The sequence below is a fragment of the Equus caballus genome, chromosome 27 (assembly GCF_041296265.1).
Source record: "Equus caballus isolate H_3958 breed thoroughbred chromosome 27, TB-T2T, whole genome shotgun sequence".
NCBI lineage: Eukaryota > Metazoa > Chordata > Mammalia > Perissodactyla > Equidae > Equus > Equus caballus.
In genome coordinates this window covers 22,296,118-22,319,800 of record NC_091710.1, presented here as the reverse complement: position 1 = coordinate 22,319,800, position 23,683 = coordinate 22,296,118, and the positions used below count along the sequence as shown (strand labels likewise).

General features: G+C 43.2%; 1 protein-coding gene across 4 annotated transcripts in view; it reads right to left on the bottom strand.

The window, feature by feature from the left end:
- Positions 1-9,721: 9,721 nt before the first annotated feature.
- ZMAT4 (zinc finger matrin-type 4) overlaps positions 9,722-23,683 on the bottom strand; it is a 321,138-nt gene continuing 307,176 nt past the window's right edge. For 3 of the 4 annotated variants that reach the window (XM_001490204.5, XM_070253544.1, XM_023630755.2), the window contains exon 7: positions 9,722-13,073. In XM_001490204.5, coding sequence (XP_001490254.2) covers positions 13,058-13,073 — 16 coding nt within the window. In that variant the 3' untranslated portion in view covers positions 9,722-13,057. The remainder of the gene's footprint in view (positions 13,074-23,683) is intronic. The other variant, XM_070253545.1, reaches the window with a different exon arrangement.

The following is a 23,683-nucleotide window of genomic DNA, read 5'->3' as shown; positions in this document are numbered from 1 at the left end:
CCTCACCGGGTGGGCAACGGCAGCTGGGGGTCGCCCCGCCCTCTGGGATTCTCTCCGGGCCTCTCCCGGAGCCGTGAATGCTCAGCGTGGCCCCTCTGCTAACGGCACACAGAGAGTTTTGTCTGCTGCCCGGGCGGAGCTCCAGCGCTTCCCCTCCAGGTCGCCGAACTGGCCTTTGAAAGTTCCCCCAGCCCCGGTCCTCTCCGAGATCTCCGGCAATCCCTAGTCCCACGGGGCGGGCAACGGCAGCTGGGGGTCGCCCCGCCCTCTGGGCTTCTCTCCGGGCCTCTCCCGGGAGCCCTGAATGCTGGGCGTGGCCCCTCTGCTAATGGCAGACAGAGAGTTTTGTCTGCTGCCTGGCGGAGCTCCGGCGCTTCCCCTCCGGGTCGCCGAACCGGCCTTTGAAAGTTCCCCCGCCCCGGTCCTCTCCGATCCTCTCCGAGATCTCTGGCAATCCCTAGCCCCACGGGGCGGGCAACGGCAGCTGGGGGTCGCCCCGCCCTCTGGGATTCTCTCCGGGCCTCTCCCGGAGCCCTGAATGCTCAGCGTGGCCCCTCTGCTACCGGCAGACAGAGAGTTTTGTCTGCTGCCTGGCGGAGCTCCGGCGCTTCCCCTCCGGGTCGCCGGACCGGCCTTTGAAAGTTCCCCCGCCCCGGTCCTCTCCAAGATCTCCGGCAATCCCTAGTCCCACGGGGCGGGCAACGGCAGCTGGGAGACCTCCGTGCCCTCCGTGTCTCTCTCTGGGACCCTCCGGGCGCCCCGAGCACCAGGCTGGGTCTCCCCGCCAATGGCAGGGAGAGACTCTCCCCGCGGGCTCAGGTGTGCAACTCCAAAGTTTCCCTCTGCGTTTAGGAGTAATTGCGGGGGGTTTAAGTAGGGTTCTGGTCACCTGTTTCCACCGTCGCTCCTCTGTTGTGTTCTCGCTCCTGCCCTAGATGTGTGTGGATCCTCTGGGGGCATCCGTTGGAAGAAAGCCGCTTGCGGGTACTAGGCTGCCCGTCGGGGTCGGAGAGTTTTCACCTATTTCCACATCCTCCCGGAGGAAAGTCCGTCCGCCTTCCGATGTATAGTCGCGTGGGTGTCTCAGACGTCCTGAGATGCTGTCTGGATATCCTTTGTCAAGCGATAAGTGTCCAAATAATTGTAGACTCGAAGGGCGAGAGACAAAGAGGACTACTCACGGCGCCATCTTGGATCTTCCCTCTCATTCCGTTATTTTTTTTTTTTTTTTTTTGTATAAGTATATGTAAATGCTTGTATTATTGTATTTTTTTTTTTTTTTATTAATGTTATGATAGATTACAACCTTGTGAGATTTCAGTTGTACATTTTTGTTAGTCATGTTGTGGGTGCACCACTTCCCCCTCCGTACCCTCCCCCCACCCCCCCTTTTCCCTGGTAACCACCGATCAGATCTCCTTATCAATATGCTAATTTCCACCTATGAGTGGAGTCATATAGAGTTCGTCTTTCTCTGACTGACTTATTTCGCTTAACATAATGCCCTCGAGGTCCATCCACATTGTTGTGAATGGGCCAATTTCGTCTTTTTTTATGGCTGAGTAGTATTCCATTGTGTATATATACCACATCTTCTTTATCCAATCATCAGTTTCTGGGCATGTAGGCTGGTTCCACGTCTTGGCTATTGTAAATAATGCTGCGATGAACATAGGGGTGCAACGGACTCTTGAGATATCTGATATCAGGTTCTTAGGATAGATACCCAGTAATGGGATGGCTGGGTCATAGGGTATTTCTATTTTTAACTTTTTGAGAAATCTCCATACTGTTTTCCATAGTGGCTGTACCAGTTTGCATTCCCACCAACAGTGTATGAGGGTTCCTCTTTCTCCACAACCTGTCCAACATTTGTCGTTCTTGGTTTTGGATGTTTTTGCCAATCTAACGGGGGTAAGGTGATATCTTAGTGTAGTTTTGATTTGCATTTCCCTGATGATTAGCGATGATGAACATCTTTTCATGTGTCTATTGGCCATATTCATATCTTCTTTTGAGAAATGTCTGTTCATGTCCTCTGCCCATTTTTTGATCGGGTTGTTTGTTTTTTTGTTGTTAAGCAGTGTGAGTTCTTTGTATATTATGGAGATTAACCCTTTGTCGGATAAGTGGCTTGTAAATATTTTTTCCCAATTAGTGAGCTGTTTTTTTGTTTCAATCCTGTTTTCCCTTGCCTTGAAGAAGCTCTTTAGTCTGATGAAGTCCCATTTGTTTATTCTTTCTATTGTTTCCCTCAACTGAGGAGTTACAGTGTCCGAAAAGATTCTTTTGAAACTGATGTCAAAGAGTGTACTGCCTATATTCTCTTCCAAAAGACTTATTGTCTCAGGCCTAATCTTTAGGTCTTTGATCCATTTTGAGTTTATTTTGGTGTGTGGTGAAAAAGAATGGTCAATTTTCAATCTTTTGCATGTGGCTGTCCAGTTTTCCCAGCACCATTTGTTGAAGAGACTTTCTTTTCTCCATTGTAGGCGCTCTGCTCCTTTGTCGAAGATTAGCTGTCCATAGATGTGTGGTTTTATCTCTGGGCTTTCAATTCTGTTCCATTGATCTGTGGACCTGTTTTTGTACCAGTACCATGCTGTTTTGATCACTGTAGCTTTGTAGTATGTTTTGAAATCGGGGATTGTGATTCCGCCGGCTTTGTTTTTCTTGCTCAGGATTGCTTTAGCAATTCGCGGTCTTTTGTTGCCCCATATGAATTTTAGGATTGTTTGTTCAATTTCTGTGAAGAATGTTCTTGGGATTCTGATTGGGATAGCATTGAACCTGTATATTGCTTTAGGTAGTATGGACATTTTAACTATGTTTATTCTTCCAATCCATGTGCAAGGAATGTTTTTCCATCTCTTTATGTCATCGCCTATTTCTTTCAAGAAAGTCTTGTAGTTTTCATTGTATAGATCCTTCACTTCCTTGGTTAAGTTTATCCCAAGGTATTTTATTCTTTTCGTTGCGATTGTGAATGGGATAGAGTTCTTGAGTTCTTTTTCTGTTAGTTTATTGTTAGTGTATAGAAATGCTACTGATTTATGCACGTTAATTTTATACCCTGCTACTTTGCTGTAGTTGTTGATTATTTCTAATAGTTTTTCTGTGGATTCTTTGGGGTTTTCTATGTATAAGATCATGTCGTCTGCAAACAACGAGAGTTTTACTTCTTCGTTACCTATTTGGATTCCTTTTATTTCTTTTTCCTGCCGAATTGCTCTGGCCAGCACCTCCAGAACTATGTTGAATAGGAGTGGTGAAAGTGGGCACCCTTGTCTTGTTCCTGTCCTCAGAGGGATGGCTTTCAGCTTTTGTCCATTGAGTATGATGTTGGCTGTGGGTCTATCATATATGGCCTTTATTATGTTGAGGTACTTTCCTTCTATACCCATTTTACTGAGGGTTTTTATCATAAATGGGTGTTGGATCTTGTCGAATGCTTTCTCTGCATCTATTGAGATGATCATGTGGTTTTTGGTTTTCATTTTGTTGATGTAGTGTATCACGTTGATTGACTTGCGGATGTTGAACCATACCTGTGTCCCTGGTATAAATCCCACTTGATCATGGTGTATAATCTTTTTGATGTATTGCTGTAATCGGTTAGCCAAAATTTTGTTCAGGATTTTTGCATCTATGTTCATCAGTGATATCGGCCTGTAGTTCTCCTTCTTTGTGTTGTCCTTGTCAGGTTTGGGGATCAGAGTGATGTTGGCTTCATAGAATGTGTTAGGGAGTTCTCCATCTTTCTCAATTTTCTGGAACAGTTTGAGGAGAATAGGTATTAAGTCTTCTTTGAATGTTTGGTAGAATTCTCCAGAGAAGCCGTCTGGTCCTGGACTCTTATTTTTGGGGAGGTTTTTGATTACCGTTTCTATTTCCTTACTTGTGATTGGTCTATTCAGATTCTCCATTTCTTCCTGATTCAGTTTGGGGAGATTGTAGGAGTCTAGGAATTTGTCCATTTCTTCCAGGTTGTTCAATTTGTTGGCATATAGTTTTTCATAGTATTCTCTTATGATCTCTTGTATTTCATTGGTATCTGTTGTGATTTCTCCTCTGTCATTCCTGATTTTATTAATTTGCGATTTCTCTCTTCTTTTCTTGGTGAGTCTGGCTAGGGGTTTGTCAATTTTGTTAATTCTTTCGAAGAACCAACTCTTTGTTTCATTGATCCTTTCTATTGTCTTTTTTGTTTCAATATCGTTTATTTCTGCTCTTATTTTTATTATTTCCCTCCTTCTACTGACTCTGGGCCTTGTTTGTTCTTCTTTTTCTAGTTCTGTTAGGTGTCGTTTGAGGTTGCTTACGTGAGCTTTTTCTTGTTTAGTGAGGTGAGCCTGTATTGCGATGAATTTCCCTCTTAGGACTGCTTTTGCTGCATCCCAAATGATTTGGTATGTCGTGTTCTCATTTTCATTTGTCTCCAGATAATATTTGATTTCTTCTTTAATTTCTTCAATGATCCATTGTTTGTTGAGAAGCGTGTTGTTTAGTCTCCACATTTTTGCACCTTTCTCTGCTTTTTTCTTGTAGTTGATTTCTAGTTTAATAGCGTTATGATCAGAAAAGATGCTTGATATTATTTCAACTCTCTTGTATTTATTGATGTTTGCTTTGGTTCCCAAAATATGGTCAATCCTTGAGAATGTTCCATGTGCACTTGAGAAGAATGTGTAGCCTGCTGTTTTTGGATGAAGTGTTCTATATATATCTATTAAGTCCATCTGGTCTAATTTTTCATTTAATTCTATTATTTCCTTGTTGATTTTCTGTCTGGATGTTCTGTCCATTGGTGTTAATGGTGTGTTGAGGTCCCCTACTATTATTGTATTGTTGTTGATGTCTTCTTTTAGTTCTATTAAGAGTTGCTTTACAAATTTTGGTGCTCCTGTGTTGGGTGCGTATATATTTATAAGTGTTATGTCTTCTTGGTGGGGAGTCCCTTTTATCATTATATACTGTCCCTCTTTGTCTTTCTTTATCTGTTTTGCTTTGAAATCTACCTTGTCTGATATTAGTATAGCGACACCTGCTTTCTTTTGTTCATTATTAGCTTGGAGTATTGTTCTCCATCCCTTCACTCTGAGTCTGTGTTTGTCTTTGGGGCTGAGGTGTGTTTCCTGGAGGCAGCATATTGTTGGATCTTGTTCTTTGATCCATCCTGCCACTCTGTGTCTTTTGATTGGGGAGTTCAATCCATTTACATTTAGAGTGATTATTGAGACGTGGGGACCTACCACTACCATTTTGTGTCTTGTTTTCCGGTTTTCTTCAGTTTCCTTTGTTTCTCGTCCCATGGTTTAATCTGTTCTGATGTAGAGCTGCTACTCTCTGTTGTTGTCCTTCTACTTATCTCCTCTGCTCTTGGTTTTGTAGCCCCTTTCCTTTTTTGGATTTTTCAGGAATGAGGGTTTTCCTGAGGATTTCCTGAAGAGGAGGTTTTGTGGCAATGAACTCCCTTAATTTTTGTTTATCTGGGAAAGTTTTTATTTCTCCATCGTATTTGAAGGATATTTTCGCTGGGTAGAGAATTCTCGGCTGTAGGTTTTTGTCCTTCAGATTTTTGAATATATCATTCCACTCTCTTCTAGCCTGTAAAGTTTCTGCTGAGAAATCTGCTGATAGCCTGATGGGGGTTCCTTTGTAGGTTAGTTTCTTTTGCCTGGCTGTCCTTAATATTTTCTCCTTGTCGTTGACTTTTGCTAGCTTCACTACTATATGCCGTGGAGTTGGTCTTCTTGCATTGATAAAGTTTGGAGATCTATTGGCTTCTGTCACCTGAAGATCCATCTCCCTCACCAGATTTGGGAAGTTCTCAGCCATTATTTCTTTGAATAGGTTTTCTGCCCCTTTCTCCTTCTCTTCTCCCTCTGGTATACCTATAATCCTTACGTTGCATCTCCTAATTGTGTCTGATAATTCTCGGAGAGTTTCTTCATTTCTTTTAAGTCTTGCTTCTCTCTCCTCCTCTGCCTGCAACAATTCTATATTGCCATCTTCCAAATTGCTAATTCTTTCCTCCATATTATCGGCCCTACTGTTCAGAGCATCTAGATTTTTCTTAATCTCCTCTATTGTGTTCTTCATTTCCAATATTTCTGTTTGGTTCTTCTTTATGGTATCAAACTCTTTTGTGACATAGCTCCTGAACTCGTTGAGTTGTTGGTCAGAATTCTCTCTTAACTCAGTGAGTATTTTAATGATGGCTGTTTTGAAGTCATCATCATTTAGGTTATATATCTCATTTTCTTTGGGATTGTTTTCTGTGTATTTGTTACTTTCTTTCTGTTCTGGAGATTTAATGTATTTTTTCATATTGCTTGATGATGTTGATTTGTGCCTCCGCATGGAGATAGAGTTTAGTTGCTCCTTTCACTTGTTTCAGCTGCTGCGGTGGGGGGAGCAGCTGTTTATACTTCACCAACCAGGAACCCTGTCCGTAGTTGCTAACTGGGCCTGGGCCCCTCTTCGTAGCCACAGTGGCCCTTTGGATTCCCTCCTCTGCCGTGGGGGCCGTCACGGGGGGCTTCAGGCTGCAGGTGCCTACTGTTGTTGCCCACCTAGATGCGCTCTCTCCTTGGGGTCTGCAACGGTGTTATGGGCTTTTCCAGCGGCCAGGGGTGGGATCACTTATATTTGTCGCTCCGTTGCTGTCGGCACCCACCAAATCTCACTTGTCCTCTATGGGTCGCAGGAGAGCTATTGGCATCTTCTACAGTCTGTGGTTAGTACACCTAGCTATGCTGCTTTTGCCCTGGGGTCTTCCAGCCTTGTGGCTGGCGGCTGGGTGCCTTCTACTGGTGCTGTGAAGAGGCTTTCCCTAAGGCTTCTGTGAGCCTGTAGGGTTTCCCCCTAGGCTACTAAGCTGGGTCTCTGGAACTCTCTCCAGCCCCAGTCCTCTCCGAGATCTCCGGCAATCCCTAGCCTCACCGGGTGGGCAACGGCAGCTGGGGGTCGCCCCGCCCTCTGGGATTCTCTCCGGGCCTCTCCCGGAGCCGTGAATGCTCAGCGTGGCCCCTCTGCTAACGGCACACAGAGAGTTTTGTCTGCTGCCCGGGCGGAGCTCCAGCGCTTCCCCTCCAGGTCGCCGAACTGGCCTTTGAAAGTTCCCCCAGCCCCGGTCCTCTCCGAGATCTCCGGCAATCCCTAGTCCCACGGGGCGGGCAACGGCAGCTGGGGGTCGCCCCGCCCTCTGGGCTTCTCTCCGGGCCTCTCCCGGGAGCCCTGAATGCTGGGCGTGGCCCCTCTGCTAATGGCAGACAGAGAGTTTTGTCTGCTGCCTGGCGGAGCTCCGGCGCTTCCCCTCCGGGTCGCCGAACCGGCCTTTGAAAGTTCCCCCGCCCCGGTCCTCTCCGATCCTCTCCGAGATCTCTGGCAATCCCTAGCCCCACGGGGCGGGCAACGGCAGCTGGGGGTCGCCCCGCCCTCTGGGATTCTCTCCGGGCCTCTCCCGGAGCCCTGAATGCTCAGCGTGGCCCCTCTGCTACCGGCAGACAGAGAGTTTTGTCTGCTGCCTGGCGGAGCTCCGGCGCTTCCCCTCCGGGTCGCCGGACCGGCCTTTGAAAGTTCCCCCGCCCCGGTCCTCTCCAAGATCTCCGGCAATCCCTAGTCCCACGGGGCGGGCAACGGCAGCTGGGAGACCTCCGTGCCCTCCGTGTCTCTCTCTGGGACCCTCCGGGCGCCCCGAGCACCAGGCTGGGTCTCCCCGCCAATGGCAGGGAGAGACTCTCCCCGCGGGCTCAGGTGTGCAACTCCAAAGTTTCCCTCTGCGTTTAGGAGTAATTGCGGGGGGTTTAAGTAGGGTTCTGGTCACCTGTTTCCACCGTCGCTCCTCTGTTGTGTTCTCGCTCCTGCCCTAGATGTGTGTGGATCCTCTGGGGGCATCCGTTGGAAGAAAGCCGCTTGCGGGTACTAGGCTGCCCGTCGGGGTCGGAGAGTTTTCACCTATTTCCACATCCTCCCGGAGGAAAGTCCGTCCGCCTTCCGATGTATAGTCGCGTGGGTGTCTCAGACGTCCTGAGATGCTGTCTGGATATCCTTTGTCAAGCGATAAGTGTCCAAATAATTGTAGACTCGAAGGGCGAGAGACAAAGAGGACTACTCACGGCGCCATCTTGGATCTTCCCTCTCATTCCGTTATTTTTGAGGTCAACCTAACAGAGTGTATTCTTTTCAAAATAGAAAAATATCCCTACTACCTTGCTTACACATATGTAGCATTAATAATCACCTTGGAACTAATATTAGGGAGGTTAATCACAGCCTCCCATTCTGAGCTTCTCAGAGACTATTACAGCCTGAGTCCCGGACTGACGGGAGACGGGGTTGACCCAGCATGGCGACTCTTTGGACTCTGAGCAATGAAATCGTTCGCATTAATGTTGTTATGCACACCTGTTAAACATCCCACCCAGTTGTGAAGACAGTTTCGAGAAATCGAGAATATACAATAAAAAAATTGATTTCAATAGAACATTTGGTCACTGAGTCGGCCACCACAAAAAAATCTTATGTTGCTCATTATTGATAGTTTTACAGTCAGACTTTTAATCATTGGAAGAGTGACAATTTAAGTAGAAAATGTGTTGGGAGTTCTCAAAATAGCAAGGATGCAAGAGGAGAATTCATTATTGTGTATAGCAATTTCACTTTCTTCTTTAATTAAAAAATAAATTTAGCAGCCAAATGTAGTACCTTGTATATTCCTTCAACGTTCTGAAGTTGAATCAGCCCTTGCTGATCCTAGTGACTATCTGTGAAATGAGGGTCAAGCCTGGAGCTCAAAAACAACCACAGATGATGTGAAATTTTGGCATGTAACAGTAGTTTGTGGTAGATTTTTTTCCTTCACTCATATAATTTGAAGATTATAGAATGTTGTTTTTAAAGGTCAGAATGAATTGCTAATTAAGTTGAGTCTTTTGAAATTAGCAAATAAAACTGCTACTCAGAATACTGACTAAGGAGTAATTAATCATAAGAGAAAAAATGGCAGCAAAGTAGAGCCAGCGGTAAAATTATTTTTTAACTAGTTGCCATAGAGCCTTCAAATGACATTACTAAGAAACTGTTAGATATTAATTCCTGTCCTTTCTCTTTAGGCTATATTCTTTAAAAACAACAACAACAACAACAACAAAAACAGTGTTCAACATTTTTCTAGGAAGACATAAACAAAGGTGGGTGTCCATCTGCACAACCTCTCTTGCAGGTGTTCAGAAATATATGGACTGGCTACGCCTATCCCCTCTATCTTTGCCAACATGTGAAGGAGTTAAGGGTTATATCATAGGCACAGCCTTAAACCCACTCTAATTAATTTTTAAATATAAATTATTGACAATTTTTGGCATTTTAATTATTACAGTACAAAACTACTTAACACATGCTTTAAAGCCAGTGTTGACCCCACCCCCGGCGCCCCACGCCCCGCCCTCCAGCTTTGAGAATATCTGCTTTACCATCTGCTTAAGAAAACATGTGCTTTTGCTTCTAGCTGCTTTTTGTTTCTCAGGTACCACCTTTGTCAGACTTGAGTTTGATGCTCTCAATCTATGCTGGGCCTCTCAGGATTTTCATTTCACATCGAGAGATTAAATTTAAAGCCAAATTTATCAACAAGAATATTACAATGAAATATCCAGATGGTTAATTTGGCATGCATATCTTAAACTAGACACAAACTAAGGCAGCATTTATAGAGAGATTTATATTTTTAAGCACTTGACATTTATTAAGTAGCTAATCCACACCACACACCTATGAGGTAGTTTAGCATGACTTGAGTATAAATAAATTAGGTAAGAAGCAGAAAAAGAATAAAACCTGTTCCCACAACAATATATTGATTAGATTCTTCTCATTCTGGTCACAAAAGAGTAACAATCAATTCTTTGTACAAGGTGGTCAAATGAACAATGAACATTTAGCTGGGATGGAATGTAGAGAGGGTAGTTATTTTATTACTCGACAGTTTAGAAAGGTTATTGTTTTGGCATTCTAATATGCTGTGCTCAGAAAGACCTCAAAGATCCATGATGGAAGAGGTGTAACCCTCCCCCGCCCAGGGCTCAAATTTCCCTGGGGGAGTATTAGCATCTTCCATCCATCTCGTTGGTCTGATTGGTCCAATAACCTCACCTCGGTAGAAAGGTATAAAGGCTCTTGCAATTTTAATTTATGTTTCTGTGTCATCTAAAAGGCAAATGAAAAACAAATCCTATTGGTCTTTGTAGTTAAGCAGTGCAGATGAGTTTTATTACTACTTTTATCAGCAAAAGGGCTCACTGTAGTCCTCTCTACTTAGCAGATTGCTTTATGATCATATTTATTAGTGCCCTGGGCTGGGGGGACTATGATAATGAAAGCTCATTAATTTGGGTTTTATGACCATGGCATTTGTGGCCACTGGCACTGGTGCTGGCCTGAAGCTTACCTCTGTACTTAAAGGAGAAAAGCTCTTTGCAAAGGAAGTGAATTGGGTAACTGGGACTGTAGGAGTATTTTAATTCTATGAGAAGACATAGACTATTTCAACCATTTTGCAAGTATCCTTTTAAATATAGAAATTGAGAGTAAAATATAAGGATGCTATCAGGCTTCTGTGTTATGTTCATTTTGAATTATTTTTCCCTCATTGGGTAAAACTTCAAATGGGCAGTAATTGGTTAATGTAGTGGACATTACTACAAGTACTCTGGAATAGTGAAAGTGCTTCAGATATTGATATTTGGATAGTCTCACTCTTTCAAATAGATGGGGTTCTCCCCTAGTTCCTCTGAATTGAGATTTTACAGGAAATTTCTGGACTCGTTCTTGTCTCTCCTGGAATCTCCGCTGCAACCAGGTGGTCCGACCAGAGCAGTTCCACGAGCCCAGGTCCGTGTGGGTCTCTTCCTCGCCGCAGGAATTAATTTGGTTATTTGAAAATATTTACCTTATATCTCACTCCCATTCGTTCATAACAAAATTAGAATGTAAGACATGACCGAATTAAACAAACATAACCATACCAAAAAAAAAAAGCACAGAAACAACAGCAAATAACCAGCTTCCCAAGTAGGGATGTTTCCACTTAAGACTTCCCCACACATCGGCAACATTCACAGGCTCTTCTTGTTTATAGCTGAATATGTCACCTCCACAGAACACTGGGATGATAATTATCTGCATGGGCAAAAATAAAGAATTTGGAAACAGACACAGAAAACCTCTGGGAGGGTGTTCACTTTCACTTGACAGGTTGCCAAGGAGTAATGGTATTTAGATGAAGAATTCTGAAATGATCTGATTATTATATCTGGAAGCTTCTCTATGAAGGCTTGGCATAGCCTCTCTGTAAAGTGAGATCTATGCTCATAGGCTCGTCTATATCAGGTTATTAAAAAAACCAAAAACACTTGAGAGTATGAGCTCACTCACTAAACACAAACAGAAACAAAGATTTTCTTTTCTTTTTTTTACTTGGACAGTGCTTATTTTACAGCAGAATTGACAAATAAAGCCTTATTTTACACATTCGAAGAAAAGTCATCACTGGAGGTTTGCAGCTCCATTGTGTGCTTTCCAAAACAGCAAAATAGATTCCTTCCCATCAAACCCTTCTTCCTTCCCACGGGACAGCAGGTGGTTGGTGTGGCTGCTTCTCTCTGCAGGCACAGACACGGGCAACCATGGTCCCTCCTGAGTGGGCCCTTGTCAAGGGAACGGTGCCAAATTTCAAACACCTTAATAACACCACCATGAATTGCGAAGTCATTTCACTTGTTGCTCACTGAGTTGCAACCACCTTAGCTCTCTGTGGAAAAACAATAGACGTTCAGAAAATCCTGACACCAGGAGATCGATTGCCTGTGGTCCCAACGTACAAAGGGCCACCCCAGTCAGAGCACTGAGAAGCATCATGAATAGAAGCCAACTATCCGTCTCTGCAGCCCACCTGCAGGACAGCAACTCCAGCCAGGATGGAGAAGAATTACACCCAGAGAAAGAGCTGTATGAGTTACGCTCAGAGACCTTCCCCATCAGAGAGCAACAGTTTTCCAGTCTGCCATACTGGCCAGGGGCATTCTTTCCAAAGTGATGGAATCTTGGCTCAGCGAGAAACAGAGGACCAGGGAACCTCACCACACCCAAGGCTGTCATTTCTTCAGAACTTACTCACTTCTTTTCATTTATCAGTACCCCACGTTAAAGCTCACAACTCAGCCCAACTTCATAAGAAATATTCATTTCTTTCCCTCTCATTCTGGGGTTTATAACTCTTCTTTTGGATGCCTTTGGGAAAACATTTCATCAAGGTCAACAGCTGCTAAGACATTTTTGCCTAAGAGGATCATCATGCAGGCAAACTAATTCTTTTCCTAAGTGATTATTTTGGCAGCTTGTGAAGAGGACTTGGCTTAACCTTGAGAAACTGTTCTTTGAATGATCAGAAAAAAAAGATGAGGGTTCTTCCTTTATTCACGCTCTTCATGCTCCTTGTTCAGATGGCAAATCTGGCTCACATTTTTGAAGGTGAAATGAGAAGGACCAGTGTTTGTGTTCATTACGTATCTTCTACTAATAGTGATTTGTTCTGGTTCTGTGCATGTTGCCACCAATCAGGTTCAATATGATGAAAAAATAATGTTTTTTTCTTGATAGAAGTGGTTTACATCTCAATCATCAAGGATTTAATAGAATAATTATATGTTGAAGAAATCTAGAATAAATTGGAAATTTAGATTTTCCCACTGTCTTTAAGTTTGAATAATGCTCCCACTATTTGCTATAGGATTATAATTTAGAACATGTGCTAATGTATTATCAGGAAAGAAATTAAAAAATCCATCCAAATATCATAACTTACCACAAAATTAAAAAAAAGAAAGAAAGAAAGCTCATTCACTCTCCAAAACTAAAGTTAGTCATATGTTAATCTGTGAATCGTCATAAGAAATGTTCATTGTTCACGAAAGAATCCTCCTCTGGTGGTTGACAAGCAATTCTCCTCAGCAGAGAAATCCCGACAATTTTTCTCATTTCTTGATTGATGTTTTCACTACTTATTCTTCAGGCTATAAGAGAGAAGGGAACAGTCTTACCTTCTTCATAGTTATACATTCCAATCTCTCTCTCTCTCACTCACTCAATCTCTCCCCACCTCCCACATCGCGTTAGCCATCAAATTAAAATAAAGCTGAATTTATATGATGAATCTTTTAAGTTCTAAATAACCTGTGTATATAATAACTCAATTACCAATGTCATCTCCGTGTATGTAGAAGGAGATATATGTCTCTATCCTGTCAATCCAGACACTAAATTCACTCTGAAAGTTCTTAAAATGAAAGTAACAAGTTGATTTTTATTTATGGCGTACTGCGTAGACCCATCTTTAGGTTTCAGGTATAACTACATTTGAACATTCTTGTTAGGAGAGGAAAACAAAATTATAGCATTTAGATTTCAAATTATTACAAACCTCAATCTCAATTCACTCCGAATTTTTTTCTGTTGGATAAGTAGGAAAAATTGCTTCTGGTTTTGCTCTCAAAAAGTATAGATTTAAATCAAATACATAACTAATTTTTATAGAGTTTTTAGTTTTGTTTTTGCTTTCTGGTAAGAAGATACTACCATTTGTGGCATGCCTATCAGGTGCAAGAATTTCACATTTATTTTACATTATAATTTAATCTCGACAACCACCTTTAAAGTGGATGTCATTTCTCCCTATTCTAAAGGTGGGAATACTGAGGCTTAAATTGGCTAAGGTAATGGCACAACATCATAGAGCTGATGTTAATGGGTGCAGTTGAACCTGAAAAAGCTCAAAATCAGCAGGCAAAGAGCTTGTTGACACTACGTGCAGGGGATTTCTCTCACGCTATTGAAGATGTCCTCTGGCTGCAATGAGGCTGCCAAAACAGTATCTTCCAGTAGTCAACTATTAACCCTAAAGCTATCTTTTGTGCGGAGGGTGGCAAAAGTGGTGGAGCAGGTAAGAATCCTTGCGTAGATTTTCATCTCCCTCATCACTAAGATCTAAATATTTCAATGGAAGTCCAGTAAACGAAAATTCACAACCTACACAGAAAAATTCTATTACTTGCCTAGAAACACAGCGTATCTTGAAATTTTATTTTCCACAAAAAGTGCTGTCATGGAATATTCTTAGGATATAGATAAGAATGTGAATGTTGACAATATAATGCAGCCCAAAAGAAAATGGAGACTACAGGCATTGTTTTGTAAATAGCTTTGAAATTTTTCCTTGGAGTGACCCTGGTAACCACAGCCACTTTTTAATAGTTGTTATAAAAAGAAAAATCCTGTTTTAGAATCTCATATTCCATTTCTTCTAGCGCTCGGTCATGACCTAAGGAAATTCTACAGTCGTTGTCATCTTCATGAATTAATGTGACATAAATGTTGGAAGTTCTCACTGAGCAAACAAGGGTAATCTCATTTTTATAAACTGCAAAGATGAACACTTTTCAAATTAAAATGAGTTTGAAGTGCAGTATCCCCATGTAATAGGAAGAAGACCAAACATATGCAGCTGAGCAGTCTTCTGTCATGATTAAATCGTTAGAGGAAACTAGAAGAAAGTTGTTTAGTTTTTAAACTTATAGTAAAAGTGGTATATTAAGAAATTAATCCCATAATAAGGAAAAAATATCACATTATTCCTTTTTATAGTCAGTATAATTATTCAAATCCTTTCTGAACACATAGAAGTAATGACAAATTAAAATGCCTTTCAATTCCATACAGCTTTTACAATTATTCATCTGTTACTGTTATTATGGCTGGAGAGGCTCCGTCATATTTTAGTTAGCATCCCATCTGATACAAAAGAACATGGAAAATTTTACTGCTATTAATAAATATGGGGCCATTCAATCCAAGAAGAAAATTCTTTTTCATCTGAGAGATAAGTTGCATAATTCATGTATTTGCAGAAATTTCTTTAAATAGAAAATTGAAGAAAGGCATGGGGGAAAAAAGAATTCATTACATAGTTTCCATTTGTGGTGAGGGACAGTCTTTGTTCTCAGAGAGTCTTAAATTTGATTCGACTTGAAGAGACAATTTCGATTGCGCTGTATACATACCAATCATACTCATAGAGTTCATTTTATTTTCGACATACATCATCATAAAAATGACGACAACACAGTTTCTGTTTTGCTTTCTAAAGAAGAAAACACTGGAACTGAAGGCTACTAGGCACTTTACTTGGGGTCTTGGAATGCAGTTAGAAAAACTGTGGAAGGGGTACCTCTGCCTTCCAAAAGGAGAAGTTTCCGTTTCAAGGTATCGTGAGGCTACGCTGAATTTCTGTGAGCTCCAGCCCCTGTCGGAGCTCCTGTCATACAGAGGGACATGACATGACGGCCTTGCAGCACCATCCTGCATGCCAAGATCCCAAACCGGATGCAAATCACTTCTCCAGGACTAGTTAAGCAAAAAAGCTTCCCTTTCCACTAGTCGCCCCTGTCACTGTTCTGACCTGAATCCAGAAGAGGGAGATGCTTGGAATCTGGGTACGAGATAGAAAGATTAGGTAGACGAGTAGTAGTCTCATGGTAAAGACTTCTTAACACCTGGCGAGGAGTCTTAAGTACTGAAATTAAACTGGTCTCATCAGTGAAAAGGACCAGTAGTGTGTATGGCCTTCCTGAGATGATCATCAAGGTGAGGGAGAGGCGCGGAGAAAGCATTCTGACCAAGTGTGTTTGAAGGTGGTGACGAGAGAAAAATTTAGTGATTGATTTGTCCCATGCTGAATTTAAACACTTCAATTAACCAATTAAAACACAAAGCAGAATCTCGTCAGCCTTTATCAAGTCCAGTTTCTGACAGCCAGGGAGAAAGTTTACAGTGACATGAAAAACGCAATTGTGAACCATGACATACGTGAAATGATACGGCCAGAATGTGTTAGATGAGGAGTTATGTCCCAGACCTTTTCCACAAACATGTTGCTAAACAGTCACGACTTTGAACTTGCTCTAAACTTACTGCCTGAGATGTGCCATGGAAATCACCCAAGGACTTGTCACCTTTGCCCAATTTATTAAGATAGTACAGTGATAAACCAAATTAAATTATATTTCTAAAATTGAACATCTCCCAGTTTCTATTCTTCCTTTTCATGCATTCCCTAACTTGGCAAATGAGAATTCAAGGCAGATATGCAGTGCTCTCCCAAGCTTGTTCCTGTTCTGCCTCGCCCCATCACCCAATCAACCACAAATCTTACTAGCTTCCTATTTCATTCCTAATATGTCCGTTCCTCTGCATCGCCTGCCCATGCCCTATTCCAGGCCCTTGCCATGGCACCGGCCTTCTATCTGGATCTTTGCAACCAGCTCTGCGGCTTCATCACCCTGGCGTGTGTTGAGGTGCTTCACTGGGTTCCCATCACTTACAAGAGAAAATACAACACACACAGGTCATTTGTGATGCGACCGCTGCCTTCTCCTCCAGCTCTATCTTTGTGTCAGTCACTCCCCCAATCACTCTAAGCTCCGATCACAGAGAATTGCTGGAGCTTTCTGGACTCACCATGCTCTCACGTGCTTCTACGGTTCGCACAGTCTCTTCCTTCTGCTGGGGAGCTCCTCCCCCAGCCCTTTACTTTTCCAGCTTCTCTCACTCTCTTCACAGAAGCATGCTTCCTTAAGACATCCCTTCCTGAATTTATCTTGACCCAACAAAATGTATTTGGAGTATTTTGAGCAGCCACTTGGGGGTAAAGAACAAAACCTCCAGAAAATACCCAAGCTACAGGAAGTGATCAGTGAGCTGCTATGCTTAAAACAAAGAGTGAAATGTGCTTTGCTTCTGATGAGGGTGAATGGCAGGGGAATGAGGGGGTTGGGGAAGAAAGGGGAGAAGAGAGGAGAATGTGGGAGGAGGGGATGAGGCAAAGAGAGACTGGAACAGGAAGATGGCTTTGTTCTGTGCTATCTCTGTACGACTCCCAAATCTTCTAGAGTTATCTAAACAAATAAAATACTCACAAAGAGTTCATTATTAGTGAAGTCTATGTAGTCTGATTATAGGAGGGAAGAGAAGCACTCAAAGTGATGGGAGAGAAAGATGCAGAAAGACCACAAGACGTGGGAGTTAAAAGTGCAGGCAGGGCTTTGGGTCCTAACAGATTGTTGTCTCCTTTGTTGGGTAGTCCTACGCCAGTCCAAGACGGCTGAAAGCGGGCTGGGGTTCAGCTGACACCTCGGGCATCTGGGCAACACAAGACGAATTTCTCCAAGTCCTTCTTGGAAAAACAAATCCCGTATATTTATAACCCACTGAATAAAGAAATAATTTAAGAAAATTCAGGCTAATTAAGAGAAAAGTTAGATATTGTGAACATTCAAGAAATTGTGAATATTGAAAGGCACAGAATACTCAAAATGAATGCAGCCCTGTCACTTCCTAATACACGTTGACTACCGAAATTGACAAGAATGATTTGTAATTAACTTACCAGAACACCTAAGAAAATAAGCCTCCTCTACTCATATAGAATTTGCATTGTTGATATGCAAATGAATGCTCCTGATGTGCTTAAAAACAATTTATTCCCCTTAGAAGGCAAATATTCTCTTTATAATCTTGTTTACACTATTCGTTTGCTTTGCAGAACATTTTTCATAAAGTCAGAAAATAATGAAATGTCAGAAGCAGAAGGAACCCCAGGGATCATGCAGGGAAGTCCAATGTCCTCATTTGACAGACGAGAAACTCGATGGAGCCCCTGGCACACCCATATACCCTCCGCATTCCCAAGGCCTGCACCAGCCCACCCAGCCCCTTATTCGTGGGACTCCACCCCTCCTACACTGGGGTTCTAGCAACAGCTGAGGCAGACGCAAACAGAGCAAGCAGCCTGCAAAGTGCTGGGCTGTGGGACATCATCAGGACCCACTGACCCCCCCGGACTGAAGTGAAAAAGTCCAGCACCCCTTTTCCAATCACTCATAGAACTGGAGGCCCGGCTGCTCCCTGTTTGTTTCTGAGCCTCAGCTTCTACTGTTTTTGTTTTTTTTTTTTCCTGCAGAAAATCTGTCCCGACTCCCTCTTTCCCGACTCCATCCTAGTCAGGTTCCATCCTAAGTGCTTCCCTCCACTGATTCCCTAACCAGGTCATATTGCCATCTTTTGTTTACTGTCGATCCCCACTTCAAAGAAGCATGGGACCATCTCTATATCTGTATTTTCAATGCTTGGTATAAGGCCTGACACAGAATCGATGCACAGCCTTCCCCAAGTGAGCGCATGAGGGAAACCAGAAAGGGAATCAATCGCCGCATTGGGAAGAAGCCTAAGTCTCGGATACTCACATTCCTCATTTCCTGTCCTATCCCAGGCAAGTCCATTCCCATCCTGCATTTTCAGAGAAGAACAACAATTGAGTATTCAAAGCTTCTCTGTCTCTGTCTCTATTCTTTTCTTTGTTTTTTTTTGCCAAGGCAGATTTGCCCTGAACTAACATCTGTTGCAAATCTTTCTCTTTTTGCATGTGAGCCACCACTAAAGCATGGCCACTGATGAATGGTGTAGGTCCACACCCAGGCCACTGAACCAAGGCCTCTGAAGCAGAGCACACCAAACTTAACCACCAGGCCACCGGGGCTGGCCCTGTGTCTTTATTCTTCTCTTCTTCTACTCTTCTTCTCATAGATTCAAAGGGCTTGTGATTTAACGTTAGAAAACTCAGTTCTAAACTCCAGTAATTTCAGAATGGGGGCTGGCCATGCCGGAAAGAACAATCATGTGATCAGCTGGTTGAGGTTTTGAGCCAAATGATATTAGCCCAAGCTCTGTGGAGGGGAGGGGGCTGGAGATGGAGTTCAGTCACACGGCCAATGATTCAATCGATCCTGCCTGAGCGACACAACCCCAATAAAAACTCTGGACACAGAAGCCCAGTTAAGCTCCCTTGTTGGTGAACACATCAATGTGGCTGGGAGGGTGGTGGTGCCTCCTGATTCCACAAGAAGGGGGCCCATAATCTCTGCATTTGGGACTCTCCCAGACCTTGCCCTATGTGTCTTTTCTGGTCCTGATTTCTATCCTTTATAACAAAACTATAATCACAAATCCAGCGCTTTCCTGAGTTTTCTGATTCCTTCCAATGAAGGTCAAATCTGAAGAGGTGGTGAGAAGCCTGGAATTTGTAGTCACTTGATCAGAAGCGTGGGCCTGGGAATCCCCAAAGCTTGCTGCTGGAGTCTAAAGTGAGGTGGAGGGCTATGCCCTTAACTTGTGAAGTCTTTGCCAGCTCCAGGCAGCTGGTGCCAGATTTGCATCGCAGTGTTGCAGCAGCAAACCTACCTGATTCCTCTTCTGTGTTTTAGTGGGCAGAGCCCAACCCCACTCCCCCGTGGGGCAGGCACTGAGCCCGTTCAAGTGCTGGCCGGGAGCTTCTCTGTAGTGGAGCGTATCGCAGAAGCAGCTCAGTAGTTGTCAGAGAATGAGCTCTACCATCAAATACTGGATCTCGAATTCCAGACCCAGCACTCACTAGCTCTGTGACATTTATCTTAGTTTCCTGCTCCATCAGATGGAGATGACACAATAATAGCATAGACCTCACAGGGCTGCTGTCAAGATTAAATGAGTTAATACACCGACATATCATGTACCTCATACATATGGAGCAAATAAATGTTGTCTCACTATTATTATTATTAATATTTACTCTGCTACATGGGCTCCTGTTTAAGCTAAGACTATTAATGAGTCTTATGTAATTGGCAGAAACAGAGACAGAGTGTTGCAGTGAGAAAGGCCTTCCAGATCCCAGGGGCAGCTCTGGTTCCGTGTTTCCAGGGCCGGTGAGAAATCATGGGAAACAACAGAGCGTGGCAGAAAGATGGTGGGGGTGGGGGGAATGCTAATATTGGACGAGTTCACAATGTCCCCTCCTGCAAAAAAGGCTAAAATGATCTAGACTACACCGTCTGCTATGGTACCCAGTAGTCATATATTGCTATTTAAATGTAAAATAATTAAAATTAAATCAAACTGAAAATTGAGCTCCTCAGTCACACCAGCCACATTTCAACTGCTGCACAGGCACATGTGGCTGGAGGGTTCTGGATTGTATAGCACAGACATAGAACATTCGCATCATCACAGGACAGTGCTGATCTAGAGCCATCAAGTGCCTGAAATTGGATGTTTTGAAATATAAATCAGAATACTTTTTAAAGGAAAGTTCTATAACCATGTAAAATCTGTTAATTTCCCCCAAATGTAAAATAAAATGAAGAAAAACAATGGGTGTATTCATGGAGAGACTGACCACTATTATGTTCAAATAATCTGTACCTGTCTCTCAAACATTTCAGTGCCTCTAAGCTTAGGGATCAGGAAAGGGGAAATGTCTGAACTCCCCTTCAGCTCATGTGCAAATGTCCTGGGGTACACACCTTTTGACTACCTGGATACCTGGAGGCCAGCAATTCCAGCTGACTCCTAGTATACAAAGATCAGCAATTATAGGAGTAGAAAGCTACCCCCCAAAAGCTGACCCTAAAGGATGATCAGAAGAAGCAAAGGAACAGGTTGGCAAAAACACGTGTTGGTGGGGTGCCTGGTGAGGTCAGAGGGAAGAGAAGGACTGGGAATCCAAGTGACAAAAACTGAAAGCAAATACCATGTGAGGCAGATTGCTGAGAAGGGGACTGAGAAATACGGTGGGATGGGATGTTGCCAGTTGCAGAGGGGAGATGCCAGGCTGTGATAGAGAGGAGGGGGGCAGGAAGCTAATGGAGGAGACTTGGGGGTCTCTGCCAACACATGGGCCACTGAGGAGTCACAGGGGACTCTGGTACCCGGGCTGGCCTGCTGGTGGTAAAAATAGGACTAACGTGATAATGCAATTTTTGTAACAAATTATTTGACAATTATATTATTATCAAAACCCCAAAACATTATGTGATGGAACAAGAGAACTCAGAAAGAGCATTAAATTAGGATCTAGGCCTGGCTTTACACTAAATGGCTACACTGCAAGTGTAGCTTCATCTCCCCAATTTCCTCATCTATCAACGAAGAAATGCACACAGCCATTCTCTAGGCGTTCTCACCTCCAACAGGCTGAAATCCTGTGGCCGGGCCAAGGTCACTGCAGCACAGAGAGACTCAGTCCTTTAAGTTGTTCAATTCCAAGTTCAGCAGTTTTCTGTCAGCCCCGTCTAAATTATCACAAACTCCAAAATGAGAAATCCACAGATAGAGAGGATTCTATACTTTCTTTTCCTTTCTTTTTTCTTCCCTTCGGGCTCAGAGTTTATTTGCTAACCAGCACCCACCACAAACACAACCAAACCTTTAAACAGATGTCCAAATCCACTACTGAAAGCTGTCAACACATTTTGCAAACAGAGCCAAACTCTGTCTTATAAACATGCTGACAGACCAAGGAAGAGGATCAAGAAAGCCAGCAGGTGCTCATGGAGAGTCTCTGGGAGACGTGATCTGGGGCAGCACCTTCCAGGACACCCAAGTCTGGACCAAAACAAAACAAAACAAAACATACCACAAAGGGCAGCAGTGTTTCTAGTGTCTGTGGTGGCAAACTTAATGGTGTGGAGACAATTCAACCACATCTAGGAATCATCCTAGTAAAAATCCACTGTGATCCTCCACTCGATAACTATGCTCTCCATATTGTCCCCACAGGGCATCTGCAGTGCAGAGTGGGGTACACTGGTGTGGAGTCTGGAATCCTGGTGCCACTTGACACCATCTAAATCATGTGATCTAAATCATGTGACTGACAGAAAATGACTCAACCTCTCTGAGCCCAACTTCTCTATTCACTAAACCAGGGATAAGACATCTGAGCATAAGACTTTTGTAAGGAACAATTAGGTTAATGAAAACCCTTTGTAAGTGTTTTACCATTACTGGAAAAGCTATTCAAATTATAACTTTCTATAATAATATGACTTTACTACTCCTTAAAGCCTACTTTACACATTTTAATTGAGGTAGCATAGTGGGAATAACGCATTAGCCGACCGCAGCATTAGCCACGGTGTGCTGCTAGAGCGAAGCTCTTCACCAGGACTTCCAAGCGCCCAAGGACAGGGTCCAACATACTTGACCATTGGAAACAAGATGTTTATCAGGCTGGGGGTGCTGGACACTTTGGCCTAAGTAGTCGAGAACTGCAAAGGGCAATGAAGCCGGTGGTGACGGGGACGGAAGGGCAGGGAGATGCCACAGGGATGATTTGCATTTCTGCAGGGGAGGGGCAGTTAAAATATATTTTCCCTTTCAAAACGTGTTCTTGACCGGCAGTAATGAACTTGGGGATCTGGCTGAGGAGATTGTCAAGCCATGTTGAAGGTGCCATCTGGCTGCTTCTGGCTGCTTATAGTAAACTGCAAGAGTGACAAATTGCAGGAAGAACTATTAAATAAGAAGGAACCAAGACTTGATGATTTTGAACATCCTCAGCCTCTCTGGACAGCAAAAGAGGCTAAAATTAAGAAATGGCTTCCAAGTACTGTCAAGAAAATGTGGTCTAGAGATAAAGCTAAATGAGACTACATAACCCTTGATTAAGACTTCCAAGAGATCAAATGATCAGACAGTTACTGGGTCCCACACAGGGTCTTAAAAGAGATTAAGGGTGTGCCTTATAGGTTGTCTCAAAGGAAAAATAGGGCCTCCAGGAAGTGAAAGGGCATGTCTCTCAGCTTTTTCAACAGGATCCAAAGCTAGAGAAAAGCTTTCCTCAAAGAGATTTGTGGATGTGACTTATTTTTAGTACAGTGAACCCCAATAACATTCACAGAAATCCTACAGAGGTTTTGAGAAGATGGTATCAGCTGAAACACTACCATTTTGGAATGAAAGACGTAGAAGCAGTACACAATGAAAAGAGACCAATAGACTCCAGAAATTCTACTGGCAACAAGCAGGCCAACCAAACCACTTGGGTGCAAGTATGTGCTAGCTTTCATGAAAAAGGAAGGAGGACTCAGAGGGCAGACCAAGGTAAGCAGTCTCTGAAGAGGCTTCCAAAGGTCCCTGCATCCTGGCATGATCCCCTCCCCTTGAGTGTGCCTGGATCTGGTGACTTGTTTCTAACAAATAGAGTATGAACAGTTTTTTTGCAAGATTAGGTTATAAAAGACTGTGATTTCCATCTTCTTCCCACACTCTCTTGCTCTCTTGCTTGCTCAGATCGTGGCGAGCTGCCTATGCCCAGAAATGCCTGTGGTCAGTATTTATTGAGGAATGGAGATTCTCATTCTAACATCTCACAAGGAACCAGATCCTGCCAACAACTTCTTGAGTGAGATTCCAAGCAGGTTCACCTCTACTGCAGCCTTGACTGGAGCCTTAGGAGAAACGCAGAGCCCGAGAGCCCAGTTACGCCAGGCCTGGATTCTTGGCCCAGAGTCACTGTGAGATAATAAATGTCATTTTAAGGCACTGTGGGGGACTGGAATTGGCTACCCCAAGATATGTCTTTTAGGAATGAGGATTATTTCAGGCTGGTTACTTTTAAAAACTGCAGACAGGAAAGAAACTCTGAAAAGTAGAATTTACTTACCCTTTGTAAGAGACATTTACATTTGTAAAGGAAATCTCCATCTATAAAGGTGTCTCCCTCTCTGTACCAGGAAGAAGGGGTCTGACCTTA